The sequence below is a fragment of the Juglans regia genome, chromosome 7 (genome assembly GCF_001411555.2).
Source record: "Juglans regia cultivar Chandler chromosome 7, Walnut 2.0, whole genome shotgun sequence".
NCBI lineage: Eukaryota > Viridiplantae > Streptophyta > Magnoliopsida > Fagales > Juglandaceae > Juglans > Juglans regia.
The window spans coordinates 45,730,584-45,744,681 of record NC_049907.1 but is presented as its reverse complement, the minus strand read 5'-3'; the positions used below and the strand labels follow the sequence as shown (position 1 = coordinate 45,744,681).

At 41.4% G+C, this 14,098-nt stretch overlaps 1 protein-coding gene across 1 annotated transcript in view; it reads right to left on the bottom strand.

Annotated features, from left to right (window-relative positions):
• LOC109008634 (N-terminal acetyltransferase A complex auxiliary subunit NAA15-like) overlaps positions 1-14,098 on the bottom strand; it is a 41,013-nt gene that overhangs the window by 8,053 nt on the left and 18,862 nt on the right. The window contains exons 9-17 of the mRNA XM_018988803.2: positions 9,981-10,113; positions 9,140-9,217; positions 9,000-9,053; positions 8,764-8,834; positions 3,676-3,730; positions 3,480-3,575; positions 3,030-3,158; positions 2,812-2,894; positions 2,482-2,712 (exon numbers count right to left, since the gene is read on the bottom strand). Of these exons, the coding sequence (XP_018844348.1) occupies positions 2,482-2,712; positions 2,812-2,894; positions 3,030-3,158; positions 3,480-3,575; positions 3,676-3,730; positions 8,764-8,834; positions 9,000-9,053; positions 9,140-9,217; positions 9,981-10,113 (930 nt within the window). The remainder of the gene's footprint in view (positions 1-2,481; positions 2,713-2,811; positions 2,895-3,029; positions 3,159-3,479; positions 3,576-3,675; positions 3,731-8,763; positions 8,835-8,999; positions 9,054-9,139; positions 9,218-9,980; positions 10,114-14,098) is intronic.

The window sequence follows — 14,098 nt, the reverse complement described above, 5'->3', positions numbered from 1 at the left end:
TGCGCCTCAGGAAGCCTCTTGATTGGAGAGGCCTTTTGAGGAGGAGGAAGTGTATGATGTAGGCAAACATATGAGTAAAGATAAACTCCTGACCCAGATGGTTTCTCGATGGGTTTCTTCCAATCTTGCTGGGAGGTGGTGAAAGTGGACATTATTATGAATATGTTTCAGGAAGTATTCTTGGTTGGAAAGTTTGAGAAAAGCCTAAATGCTACTTTTATCGTGTTGATTCCAAAGAAGACTGGAGCAGTGTAGGTTAAGGATTTTCGACCCATTAGCCTTGTGAATGGGGTGTATAAAATTATATCCAAGGTTCTTGCTAATAGACTGGGGGCGGTTTTGGGCAAGATTATTTCGAAACCACAAAATGCATTTGTTAAGGGGCGACAAATTTTGGATTCAGTCCTTATAGCGAACGAGGGCCTGGATAGCAGATTAAAGACTGGCTCCACAGGTATTATTTGTAAGTTAGATATGGAAAAAGCATATGACCATGTCAATTGGGATTTCCTCCTGTATTTGTTGGGGAGATGTGGCTTTGGGCCTAGGTGGCGTAATTGGATTAGTTGGTGCATTTCCACAGCCAGATACTCAGTATTGATTAATGGTTGTCCTACCGGATTTTTCAGTAGCTCTCGAGGTCTAAGGCAAAGAGATCATTTGTCTTCACTTCTCTTTGTTATTATTATGGAGGCTTTGAGTAGGATGACATCGGCAGCGGTTACGCACGGGTTTGTCACTGGTTTTCTAATTGGTGATCCCAATAGGAGTATTATTACTTTGTCTCATTTACTTTTTGCAGATGATACACTCATATTCTGTGAGGCAGATCAAAACTAGTTGAGGGCATTGAAGGCTTTGTTACTATGCTTTGAAGCTGCGTCAAGCTTGAAAGTGAATTTTGACAAGTCAGAGTTAGTGCCAGTGGGAAATGTGAGTAATACTAGGCAGCTAGCTAGTATTCTTGGGTGCAAAGTAGCCTCTCTTCCTATTACCTATCTAGGATTGCCGTTGGGGGCTGCAGCAAGGGCCTCATCCATATGGGATTCAGTCATAGAGAAGATAGGAAGGAAATTGGTAAGGTGGAAAAGATTTGTTGAAAGGTGGCCGTTTGACTCTTATCAAGAGTACCCTTTTTAACTTACCTACATATTTTTTATCTTTGTTTCAATTGCCTACCAATGTAGCGGCTCGGATTGATAAACTGTACCGTGATTTCTTATGGGGTGGGCTAGGGGATGAATTCAAATTTCACCTGGTCAGCTGGGATAAGGTGTGTACATCACTCTTGTCTGGTGGTCTGGGTATCAAAAATATGAGAACTTTCAATCGGGGCCCTGCTTGGGAAGTGGTTATGGAGGTACAATAACGAGACAGAAGCCTTATAGAAGCTGGTGATTGACTGTAAATATGGAAGCATGTGGGGGGGATGGTGTACTGCAGAGGTGTACGGGGCTAGAGGTGTGGGAGTTTGTAAACACATTAGGAAAGGGTGGGGGGATTTTAGTAGCCATTCTAAATTAGTGTTGGGGAGGGATTCTCGCATTAAGTTTTGGAAGGACATATGGTACGGAAATGAGGCTCTAAAGGATACATTTCCAGCTATTTTTCAGTTCACATGCAACCAGGAAGCTTCAATAGAGGACCTTATGCTTCTAACAGGGGACCAAGTGCAGTGGAACGTCACATTTAGTAGAGCGGCGCAAGACTGGGAAGTGGACACCTTTGAGGCTTTTTTCAGCTTTCTTTATTCTGTGAAGCCGCAAGTAGATAGGCTGTGGTGGACTCCTACGGGTAAGGGCATTTTCTCAATTCGATCATTTTATAAGTCCCTTTCCCAAGTCGACAACACCCCGTTCCCATGGAGGAGAATCTGGAGAAATAAGGCACCTCCAAAAGCTATCTTCTTTGCTTGGACAGCAGCGTTGGGGAAGATTCTGACTATCGACAATCTGAGGAAGCGCCGTTTAGTTATTCTAGACTGGTGTTGCATGTGCAAGAGATCTGGTGAGACAGTGGATCACCTTTTGCTACATTGCGAGACTACTAGAGCCTTGTGGGTTGCAGTATTTAGCTGGATAGAGTTAGCCGTTGTTATGCCTGCAACGGTGGTAGATCTATTGGCCAACTGGACACTTTCGAGAGGAGTTCAACAAATCAAGGCGGTGTGGAATATGATCCCGATCTGTATTATGTTGTGTATATGGTAAGAGCGCAACGATCAGACTTTCGAAAACAAAGAGCGGTCTCCAGAGGAACTTGGACTGTTTTTTTCCGTACTTTATGTCTATGGGCCATTGCTTTAGATTTTAATGGCCTGACTTTTCATGACTTTCTAGTTTCCCTTACTTTGACCTAGATAGGTCTTATCTCTTGTATATCATCTTGTGTACTTGGACTTTGCCTATCTTTATTAATATATCTTTGATTACTTATAAAAAAAAAAATGGTAAAAAAAACCAGTCTACAAAAATGTTTCACCTGATAGCCCCAGCTGCTGCTTTGTGAAAATATGCATGTGAATGCAAACTATCCTGAAATCTAAGCATTTCCACATAAGCACGCAAAGTCATTTTCCTTAAGCAATAAGAATGGAAGTCAAATTGGTCTTCAGTAATATCGGCATAGTGCTTCTCAACAGCTAAAAACTTCTTCAGGGCCCGTCCAAGATCACCCTGACGGAAGTAACTTTCACCAGAAGCAAGTTCATACCTTCCAAAGATGCAAAAGAATATCACATAACACATTAAACAGCAGCAATCTAGATAGCACTTTTACCAAGAAACAGCATGACACCAAAAAGAGACACACCACATGCACTGCATGTCATGAAGGTTGTTGTGCTGATCTCCATCTTTTGTGAACAATACAGCAGTTTTTTCTGCCAAAGCCACCTTCAAAGCAGAAGTTTTAATAAAGCAAACCCAATAGGGTGCAAATATATGCAGGAGAAACTGCTTGCAAATTGACAAATGAAAAAAAAAAAAAACATATTTAACCAAAAGATAATTAAAATGCTGCTTCAAAACCTGATCAGCCTGCAGCATACGCTTAACACAGTCACTATTTATGTAACGATCAGCAAGATCCATACACCTAGCTTCATCTGCCAATGCAGCAGCAGCTGCCAAGTCACCCGCATGCTTCAGTATTCGACTCTGGTCAAAAAGACAAGCAGAATTACTAATTTGTAGAAGAACCAGAATCACAAGCTTTCAAACAATTACTCAACTAGCTAAAATACTTGGGAGCATCAAAAAAGAAAAACAGAACTGATCAATAATTTTTAGAATTTGTGTTCTCCTCTTGACGTGTCATTCATTTCTTTTCATTACCATATTCTGAACTTGCCATTAAAGGTAATTCTGATTATTTGGACATAAACAAAGCCAGCCCTCAACAGCCAATAGAAACAGGAAAAATTAAATAAGAACAAGAAAATTAGATGGATGCACAACAAGCTGATAACAGAAACAGACCTTGGCAGAGTACAGATCAATTACAGTGGGAGTGTGTTCTATAGCCTCGTTAATTTTAGAAAGAGCAATGTCATATTGGCCTCGTCTGTCATAGTGCTGTATGAGAAAAAAATCTATAAGAATATTAACAAGTAGACAGAATAAAGGTGTTAAAAACAGAAACAGACCAACTAAACATCCAAGTGACAAAAACAACCTGAGCCAGCAGAAATAATGACCACATAAGTGTTGAAGGGGGTTCTTTTTCTGCCCTGGAGATAAAAAAAGAAATAACAGCAACAAGTCATCAGCAGAAAGAATAATTTTTTTTTATAAGAGTAATTTTATTTATACGAATGAAATAGGCATAGCCCGTGTACACAAGAAGTATACAAAATAACACCTAAATACATTCCAAGATCAATAGATTAAAGACAAGAAGTCATGCACATTGTTTCCATTAAGTACAATGGCTGAAAACCAAAGCATTAAAGTGTTTACTAAAAAATTCTGCAACTCCACCATTGTACGCTCCCTATCTTCAAAACACCGCTCGTTTCTTTCTGACCAAATACACCATATGATGCACAATGGAATCATCTTCCACATTGCTGTTACTTGAGGACAACCTTGAATCTCCTTCCAACAGGCCAATAAATCCACCACCCTCAAAGGCATAACCCATGCGACGTCGACTCTTCTAAAGATCTCATCCCACAGCACCCTTGTCACCTCACAATGCAATAGTAAGTGGTCCACTAATTCTCCATTTTTACACAAATAGCACCAATCCATCAAAACGCAGCCCCTTTTTCCCAAGTTGTCTGTGGTCAATATATTCCCAAGAGTAGCTGTCCATACAAAGAACGCCGCTTTAGAACGCACACGAGACCTCTAGATAGTCTTCCAAGGGAAATGTGCATCAGCTTGTGATATCAATATTTTGTAATGCGACCTGATTGAACATTTCTTGCTGCCATTAACCCTCCACTGCATCTTATCCAATTGTGCCGTTTCCCGTGGCATATATCAAGCTGAAAAAATCTGAAACAGTGGGTAATTCCCAATCATGAAGATCCCGGTTGAAGAGTACATTCCACTAAGGAGGACCAAGAGGAGATACCCGCAAATCTGCCACGAAAGCCTCCCTGTTTGCTGCAATACTATAGAGAGCTGGAAAAACTGTGTTAAGAGCCCGATCTCCACACCGAACATCCTGCTAGAATATTTGGGCCATTTGCCTACAGGGCTTAAGCCCCAACACGGCTTCAAAACATAATAAGAGAGCTCGGAAAGTTTGAATCTGGCCATGATCCGCTTCACAAAAAAGTAGAGTATCATCAACAAACAAGAGATGTGAAATTATGATTGAGCCATTATTACCATTACCCACTGAAAAGCTTGATAGGAAACTGCCTCCCACCGCTGCTTTTACCATTCGGCCAAGTGCCTCCATGACTATGACAAAGAGAAGAGGAGATAATGGATCTCCTTGCCTCAATCCACGAGAACTGTTAAAGAAGCCAGCAGGGGTGCCATTCACTAGCACCAAGAAACGAGCAGTGGAAACACAATGTTGAATCCAAGAAATCCACCTATCACCAAAGCCACATTTCCCAAGCAGGTATATAAGAAAATCTCAGCTCACATGATCATACGTCTTTTCCATGTCAAGCTTGCATAAAATACCAAGAACTCTCTCCCGCAGCCTATGATCCAAGCACTCATTGGCTATAAGAATCGAGTCTAGGATGTCTCCCTCAAACAAATGCATTTTGAGGCTTAGAAATAACTTGTTCCAAAACCAAACTTAGGCAGTTGGCCAGGAACTTCGCAACAATCTTATATACTCCACTCACAAGGCTTATGGAACGAAACATCTCAACTGTCGTAACCCCATGTTTCTTTGGAATAAGAACAATGAATGTCGCATTGAGGCATTTTTCAAACTTTCTGAATGAGTGGAATTCCCCAAAAACCTGCAAAACATCACATTTTATAATAGCCCAACAAGCTTGAAAAAACCCCATCGAAAAGTCATCTGGGCTCAGTGTTTTGTCCTTGGCCAGGCTAATAATGACTTTATGAATTTCATCTTCATCAAAAGGTCTTTCCAACCAACTTGCACTCTACGCATCAATGAACTCAAACAACAAGTTATCAAGCTTCGGCCTCCAACAGGCCAGTTCCGTGAGAAGGTTCTCGTAATAATTCACAATATGGTTTTCTAATTCAGAGGGAGAAGCGAGCACTTGAGTACCTGAATGAAGTGTCTCAATAGCATTGTGCGCCTATGAGAATTAGCCACTTTATGAAAGAAATTCGTACATTTATCTCCTTCTTTCAGCCATAGGGCCTTGGATTTTGTCACCATGAAGTCTCTTCCATCAATAGAACCCTCTCCAAGTCTGCCACTACCGAATTCTTCCTCAAAGTTGCCTCCTCCAAGGTATCTCCTATCAACTCCCTCCCCTCTAACTCCTGTAATTCCTCCATAAGAAACGTCTTTTGGTAGACAACGTTACCAAAAACTTTCAAGTTCCACTTGTTAATTAATATCTTGCTTCAAAGCCTTAAGCTTGTCTGCTAGAATGAAACTGGGGTTGCCTTCAAATTGATAGGAAGCCCACCAATGTCGCACCTTCTCTACAAAACCATCATATGCTAACCACATATTTTCAAACTTGAAATACCAACGTCCCCCATGGATGCCCCTGCAATCTAACAGGATAGGAAAATGGTCCGAACAAACACGGGGCAGCCTCTTTTGACACAACTCCGAAAATTGGGCCTCCCACAACGGAGAGGCAAGAAATCTATCCAATCTCGACCATCCCCGACTATTGGACCATGTGAACTCACCACCTACCATGGGCAGATCCATGAGATCTAGATAAAAAATGAACTCCGAGAACTCCTCCATAGCTAGAGAGAGTCGATAATCCCCCGATCGCTCGCTAGGAAAGCGAACGATGTTGAAATCCCCACCCATACACCACGGCACCTCCCATGAAAAATATAATCCCACCAATTCCTCCCAAAGTCTTCTCCCATCTCTATCCATGTGGGCCCATAAATGCCGACAAAGGCTCACTCCCACCCATCTTCCACATTTTTAAAACAGCTAGCAACCGAAAAGGAACCAACACACTCCTCTTCGGCCTCCACCACCCTTTTGTCCCACATAAGGAGAGAACACCACCTAACGCTCCTAATGAAGCCAAATATGACCAACCCACTTGCGAACACCCCCACAAACTACAAATGATTCTTCTATCTATGACCCGCAACTTTGTTTCTTGTAGACACACCGCATCAACCTTCCATGTTCGCAATAAAGATTTAATGCGCGCTTATTGCGATCATTAAGGTCCCGCACGTTCCAAGAGAGGATCTTATGTTTCATGAGCAAAGGTGGCCCCCTCTCTTTTAATCTATCCCTTCCACCACTCCCCTCCTTTGCTTCATAATTAATGGAGCATTTAAGCCTTTTAAGTTCCCTATCTCTCTTATTGCGGACTTCAATCTGTTGTCTTCAATGGCCACTAGAAGGGCTCCAAATTGTTCTTCAAATCCTATGCAGGACACCCCAATGACCTCTTGAATCACCTCAACTTTCTTAAAAACCCACTCTGGTATGAATCTTTCTGTGTTGGGACTAGGACGGAGCATGCTTATGGGATCAACATCCCCCAAACAGCCCCTTCACAGATTGCCAACTGCAGATCCTCAACTTCTGACCCCCCCACATGGAGAACCTCGTTTCTTAAGTTGTCCCCTCCTCCATTTTCCGGTGATTTTTCCAGTTCATGAACTCCGGTGGGAAGGTTAAAGACCTTCGAAACCATAGCCAGACTCTGCCCAGCCAAAGACGTGGGACAACCCAAGAGGTTCAAACCCCCTTCTACTACATCTACACTTACTGACGGGCTAAGCACCTAGGTTAACTTCGTGGAAGCACCAGCAGCCACCGACGCTTGTTTTTGCGCCGGTGACCATGTCAAAGTCATCGAGAGAAACATGACTACAGGAATTCGCGTTTACGTCTTCTATAAGTGTTGTCCTCACCGGCGTAATCTCCGACGAGAGGTCGGCAGCCTTCTACGAAGTCGCCTGACCCTCTGCCAGCGACGGTGGCTCGACTACAGAAGCCGAGCCCAGACCCCCCTGTGCTCTCTTCCTCCATACTAGGCCTGTCTGTGGAAAGGTTGGAGGTCATCCCATGGGCTTAGGCCCAAGGCCCTTTCCATCTCCTTCGGCTGGCCAGAAGAACTACAAACCTTGGGCCCTCTATCCCGGCCCAAGTTTGAGCCCGAAATTGGATCACGGCTACAACCCCGACCAAGCCCGATTGCAGAATTCCCTTACCCTAAACGCACCGTTTAAGCCACTTCACTTCATCAAATAAATCACTTAGTCGATTCTCCACTTCATCCAAGGCCAGAAGCAACGTTTCCTCTTTCAGACCAACCACTTCCCTACCTCCCCCCTGACTGCTCTGAACACCTGCTGAAAGAGTGGTGCCCCCTGACCCTGACCTGCCTTCCCTCGCTGTGCATTGCACGTCTCGAGGCTTCCTCTTCTGACTCTGAAGCACCTCCATGTACGACCGAGGAGTTGACGTGTGCACCGTCTTCGTTGATGGAGGCAAACGCAAAAAGCCACCTTCTCTTCCAGCTTCCTTCAGCTCCTCTACTAGTTTCCTCCATCCCATCCCATCCCATCTGTATCCTCTGGAATGAAGATACAGCTCCGACGACCTCCCCCGCCGTACTCCACTAAGGCCATGAAGATTCCTCTGAAGTTAGAACACCTCTGGGCTATGTACCCTCTATCCCCTTCTCGGTGCCCAAAGTAATACTCCTTCCTCCCAATCTTCAGGTTATCCTCCAAAGCTTTAGAGAACCAACGAGCAATCACTAGCCCCAGTCTCATCTTTGTTGCAACTTTCCATCCTTTCTCAAACAAAGTTACATGGCGTCTGTTCCTTACCACCTCAAACAATTTATGTTCTATTGCAATGCCCTTCGAGAAACCCATCCTAAGCTCAAAGAAAGAATAATTAGAAATTAATACCAGATGATGCCAAGAAAAAAAGGCACGATAGACATATCTTTTATACTCAATGCCAACACAACTTTCTCCAAGAACAGGGGAGAGGGAATCCAAAGTGCAAGATACTCCAATGCAGTATCCTTAAAGGGTTCCACATGCATAATATTGTCTACTATTTTAACCAGTCTAAAAGAGAACTTTGTTGATACTTCTATTACGATATAATATGAGTGTTGAAAGCATATATAACCTTCCAGGGTATTGGCTAGTTGTCCTTATTGAATGCTCCAACTTGAGCATAAGTTGCTCCAGAATATCCACCTGCACAAAATTGCCAATCACAATCAAAACGATAATAACAACAATAACAATAGCAACAACAATAATAAGCCAACTCAAAAATATTTTTGCTTCTCATAGTTCTACAACATACAAGGAAAATATCACCCTTAATATCAGATGAACAATAAGCATGGTCATACTAACCTTGCAAGGGTGATCGTACAAGGGAGAGAGATCGGAGAACAATGATGGAACTCCCTAAACACCCCCAAGAAGAACAGTTATGACTTTAAACACAAAACTAGACAGAACAATAAGAGTTGAAAAGAAAGAGCGATAAATACCTTGATTACAAGAGGCCTAATATAATTTTCTGCTGCTTCTTGAAACCTGTCGCCTTGCAGAAAATCAAGTGGTATTCTCTGAGACCAGGGAAAAAAGGGTCAAATCTAAAAAATCAATTTTACAATATAAAGAAATTAGGCACACCATCATCACAGTGGTGGTGGTGATAACAACAGCAAGTACAAACAATAAATATGAAAAAACATGCGAGTATTATGGACTAACCTGATTTTAAGAAATGACACTTTGTCCTCTAGATTCTTTTTTTTTTCTTATTTTCCTTGTCATCCCTACTCTCTTGATCAATAAAAATGTCTTTACCGATCAAAAAAAAAAATTTCCTTGTCATCCAACGAGTCCAGCTGGTAAATATTATTTCACCCAAGATCACTTTGGGAAGGACTCGTTTTGTAGGGAAAAACCTTTTACAATACTACTCGTTGCATTTGGTTATTGACAAGAAAAAAAATGTTTTAAGTTTGATTACATGGTCTTCATGAAGATAAGGTATGAGATGCCCAAAAGAAAGAGAAAATTACAATGAAGAAAAATCCCTGCTAACAAAGCAGGCAAAATTTAGCAAGATGGCAGTTTTGAGATAGTAAGAGATGATTATTTTTTTTTTTTTTTAATAATTAATAAGAATTTTATTACTAAAAATAGGCACAGCCCAAGTAGTATACAAAGGAAATACCTACTACACACTAGAAAACAGGAGAGATTGTTAAAGTTTCTGAAGGCATATTTTAAACCCATCCCTGGAAAGCTTTGTAATAAATTCAGCGGGAAATAATATTTCCTTTCTAAAGAAAGGGAAGATGCAATAAACAACAATCTTACCTTAACGGCGGATGACCACTGGTATTGCTGCCCAAGCGATTTGTACAAGGCATATAACCGATCAATTTCATCAGGAGAAAAATGCAAATTTTCTGAATATAGCCCAACACACTTTTGCAGGCCTTCATAATATCTAACATGGAAGTAATAAAAATAAAATGAGTCCACTAGTAAAAATTCGAAGCATAACTCAACAAATTGCAAAGAGTAATTACATCATGTAGGTTTTTGTGTGCACACAGACATAAGTGTGCGAAATATGCGATTGCAGGTAAGTATGTATACATCATACATGCAATCAAAGAGAGAGAAAGAGAGATAGAAATCATCATATATTTTTGTTGTACCAAAACCACTCAAAATCACACCCAAACACGAGATAGAGACAATATGTAAGTGATTCGGCAACTTGCCTACGTCCACTGGAGCGGAAACAATAGATTTCAAAGTATTTGTACAAAATATACAAACCTCAACCAAACTATCTCTATCTCTACAAATGGCCCATGTTCTATGTATTTCCCACACGTTATTTCATTTACAACTGATTTCCATTTATAGGAGAAGGCTCAGGAGACAAATCGACTAACAGCCACTTTCATTGACAATTGAGGGACTGTTGGTAGACAAGTCTGATATTTTGGAGACAGACATAAATGTTAGGAGACAAGCTTGTTTATGGAACAGCTATACAAGACATTTTCACATTCATATTCACACTTGGGTTGATATTTAACAATCACCCCATTTACTCGTGTGTCATATTAAGATACTGCAAACTGTTGCTTCCTTCAATCCTTCAATACTCGTTATATCTGCCATGAGAGATTTTCGCTATCAAATGCGCCCTAAGACACCAACGCACCCGAAGGTGCTCAATAGTGTGAGATATTGATCAATTCCAAGTAGTGTTGGAATTTGATCCCTGTGACGACTTTCATCAACATATCTGTTGGATTGTCTTCAGTGCCAATCTTCTGAAGTAGAACGTCCCATTCATCTAATATCTCACGTATGAAGTGAAAACGAACATCTATAAGCTTTGTTCGAGAATGATACACTTGATTCTTCGCCAGATGAATTGCACTCTGACTATTACAGTAAACAGTAACCTCTTGCTGTTTAAAGCCCAAATCTGTTACCAATCCCTGTAACCAAATGGTTTCTTTCACGGCTTTTGTCACAGCCATGTATTCAGCCTCTATTGAGGATAGTGCAATTGTAGACTGCAAAATAGATCGCCAACTAACTGATCCTCCAGCCATAGTGAACAGATATCCAGTTGTCGATCGTCGTTTGTCAAGATCACCAGCATAGTCTGAGTCAACATATCTAGTTATTAGACTATCTTCACTCTTCTCGAACTTCAAACCAAGATCTACGGTCCCTAGAATGTATCGTAGAATCCATTTAGCCACATGCCAAAGTGTCTTTCCAGGATTATGCATATATCGACTGACTAAGCTGACGGCCTGGGAGATATCAGGTCGTGTACACACCATGGCATACATTAAGCTTCCCACAACACTTGCATACGGGACATTTTCCATATAGTCCCGCTCTTCATCACTTTTAAGAGACTGCAATGCACTGAACTTGAAATATGGGGCCATTGGAGTACTTACTGGCTTCGTTTTTGAATTCATGTTGAAGCGTTATAGTACTCTCTCCAGATATTGCTTCTGAGTGAGATGAATTGTGATTTTCACCTTACCTCTGTTAATCTCCATCCCCAATATTCTTCGTGCTTCTCCTAGGTCTTTTATTTCAAACTCTTAACTCAGTCGAGCTTTCAATTGATCTATCTCCACCTTGCTTTTACTTGCAATCAACATGTCATCTACATATAAAAGCAAATATATGAAAGATCCATCTGCAAATTGTTTGAAATACACACAATGATCGTATTGGCAACGAGTGTATTTCAAGTCAATCATGAAGCGGTCGAAACGTTTGTACCACTGCCGAGGTGACTGTTTCAAACCATAGAGAGATTTCTTCAGATTGCAAACCAATTTTTCTTTACCAGTTTCTATAAAACCTTCCGGTTGAGACATATAAATCTCTTCCTCCAGATCATCATGTAAGAAAGTTGTCTTCAAGTCAAGCTGGGCTAACTCAAGATCATATTGTGTAACCAAAGCTAGCAATATCCGAATGGATGTGTTTCACAACAGGAGAGAATACCTCACTATAGTCAATTCCTTCTATCTAAGCATAGCCCTTGGCTACCAATCTAGTTTTGAATAGCACCCCACCTTTAGCAGCTTGATCATCTTTCTAATTGAAAACCCACTTACAACCAATCGACTTCTTTCCATTTGGAAACGGCACAAGCTCCCATGTCTGGTTCTTATGAAAAGACTGCATCTCCTCGCTCATTGCACTTTTCTATTTAATCTTTTCACTAGACTTTATGGCTTCTTTGTAAGTGGTTGGGATCTGATCTCCTTCAGCTGGCAGTGCATATGTCACAAAGTCTGCATAACGTGCCAGTAAAGGTGTCTCTCTTCTCGGCCTGTTTGTTGCAATTGATTCAGGTTGGCTTGGAGATATCGTGACTGGACTATCAACTTCAAGCTACCCATGCTCTCCATTAGCGACTCCTGCGACTTACAAGGTGCTTTGTTATCATGGTTGCCTTCATGGAAGTCTTTATACTCATGTGACTTAAGCATCTCAGACTCGTTGAATGTAACATCTCTACTGACTATTACCTTATTTGACTCTATGCACTAGAGTCTATACCATTTTACACCAGTATTAAAGCCTAAAAATTTTGCTTTCTTAGCTCTAAGATCAAGCTTACTTTCTTTAGCATGATAGTAAGCTGGACATCCGAAAATGTGTAAAGAGTCATAATCAGTAGGATGTGTACCTTCCCATATTTCAATGGGTGTCTTCCCGCCATTCCCGCCATTAGCAGCTACGGCTAATCGGTTGATGAGGTGGCAGGCATACATCACAGCACAGCTTCAGCCCAAAATTATTTACTGAATCCAGCATCCAATAACATACACCGTACTTTCTCTAGCAAAGTACGATTCATCCGTTCTGCCACACCGTTTTGTTGCGGTGTTCCTCATACAGTGAAGTGTCTAACAATTCCCTCTTTCCTGCATACTTCCATGAAGGGCTCTAACGTGTACTCATCTCCATTATCTGATCTGAGCCGCTCCGGTTTGAGTCTCGATCATCTTCTTCCAATCAAGGAAGATCTTCAACACTTGATCTTTATGCTTCACTGTGTACACCCATACACGACGAGAATAATCATCAACAAATGTTACAAAACAATATTTACCTCCCAAAGATGCATTCTTGGTAAGTCCCCAAACATCGGAGTGCACATAGTCAAGTATCCTTTGTGTACTATGAACTGCGGTTCCGAACTTGATTCGCGTCTACTTCCCTAATACACAGTTTTCACAGAAAGACAGTTTGCCAATCTCGGCACCTTTGAGTAAGCCTTGCTTTATAAGTGTTTGCAAAGTTTTTTCTCCGCATGTCCCATACGTATGTGCCAAAGCCTGATGGTGTCAGCATCAATCTCATCTAGCTTCTCACAAACTGTGGAAGCTCTTCCACTAACAACACTTCCTTGCAAGAAGTGCAGATTTCCTCGCTTTAAGCCCTTCATAGTCACCTGAATTTCCATTACCACCTTAAAAATTCCATCTTCTAAGGTGATTCTGAATCCCTTTGAATCCAAAGTTCCAAGTGAGATAAGATTCTTCCGCAAGTCTAGAACGTACCGAACTTCTGTCAATGTCCTGACAGTTCCATCATGCAACTTCAGCCGAATGTTACCTATTCCCTGAGTCTTACAGGCATTATTGTTGCCCATAAGTACTGCTCCATCACTCTTTGTGAAGTCAGTAAACCAGTCCCGATTGGGACACATGTGATAGGTACATTGGAATCCATTATCCATTCATTAGAATGACAAATAAATGATAAACCTGTTAAGGCAAGATCTGCATCTTCATCTCTGTTGGCGACATTAGTTGTGGAAGGTTAGTTCTTCTGTTGCCCCTTTAGCTTGGGACAATCCTTTTTTCTAATGCCTTTTGTTGTGACAAAAGGCACATTCATCGTTGGCAAGTCTTCTGCCGACT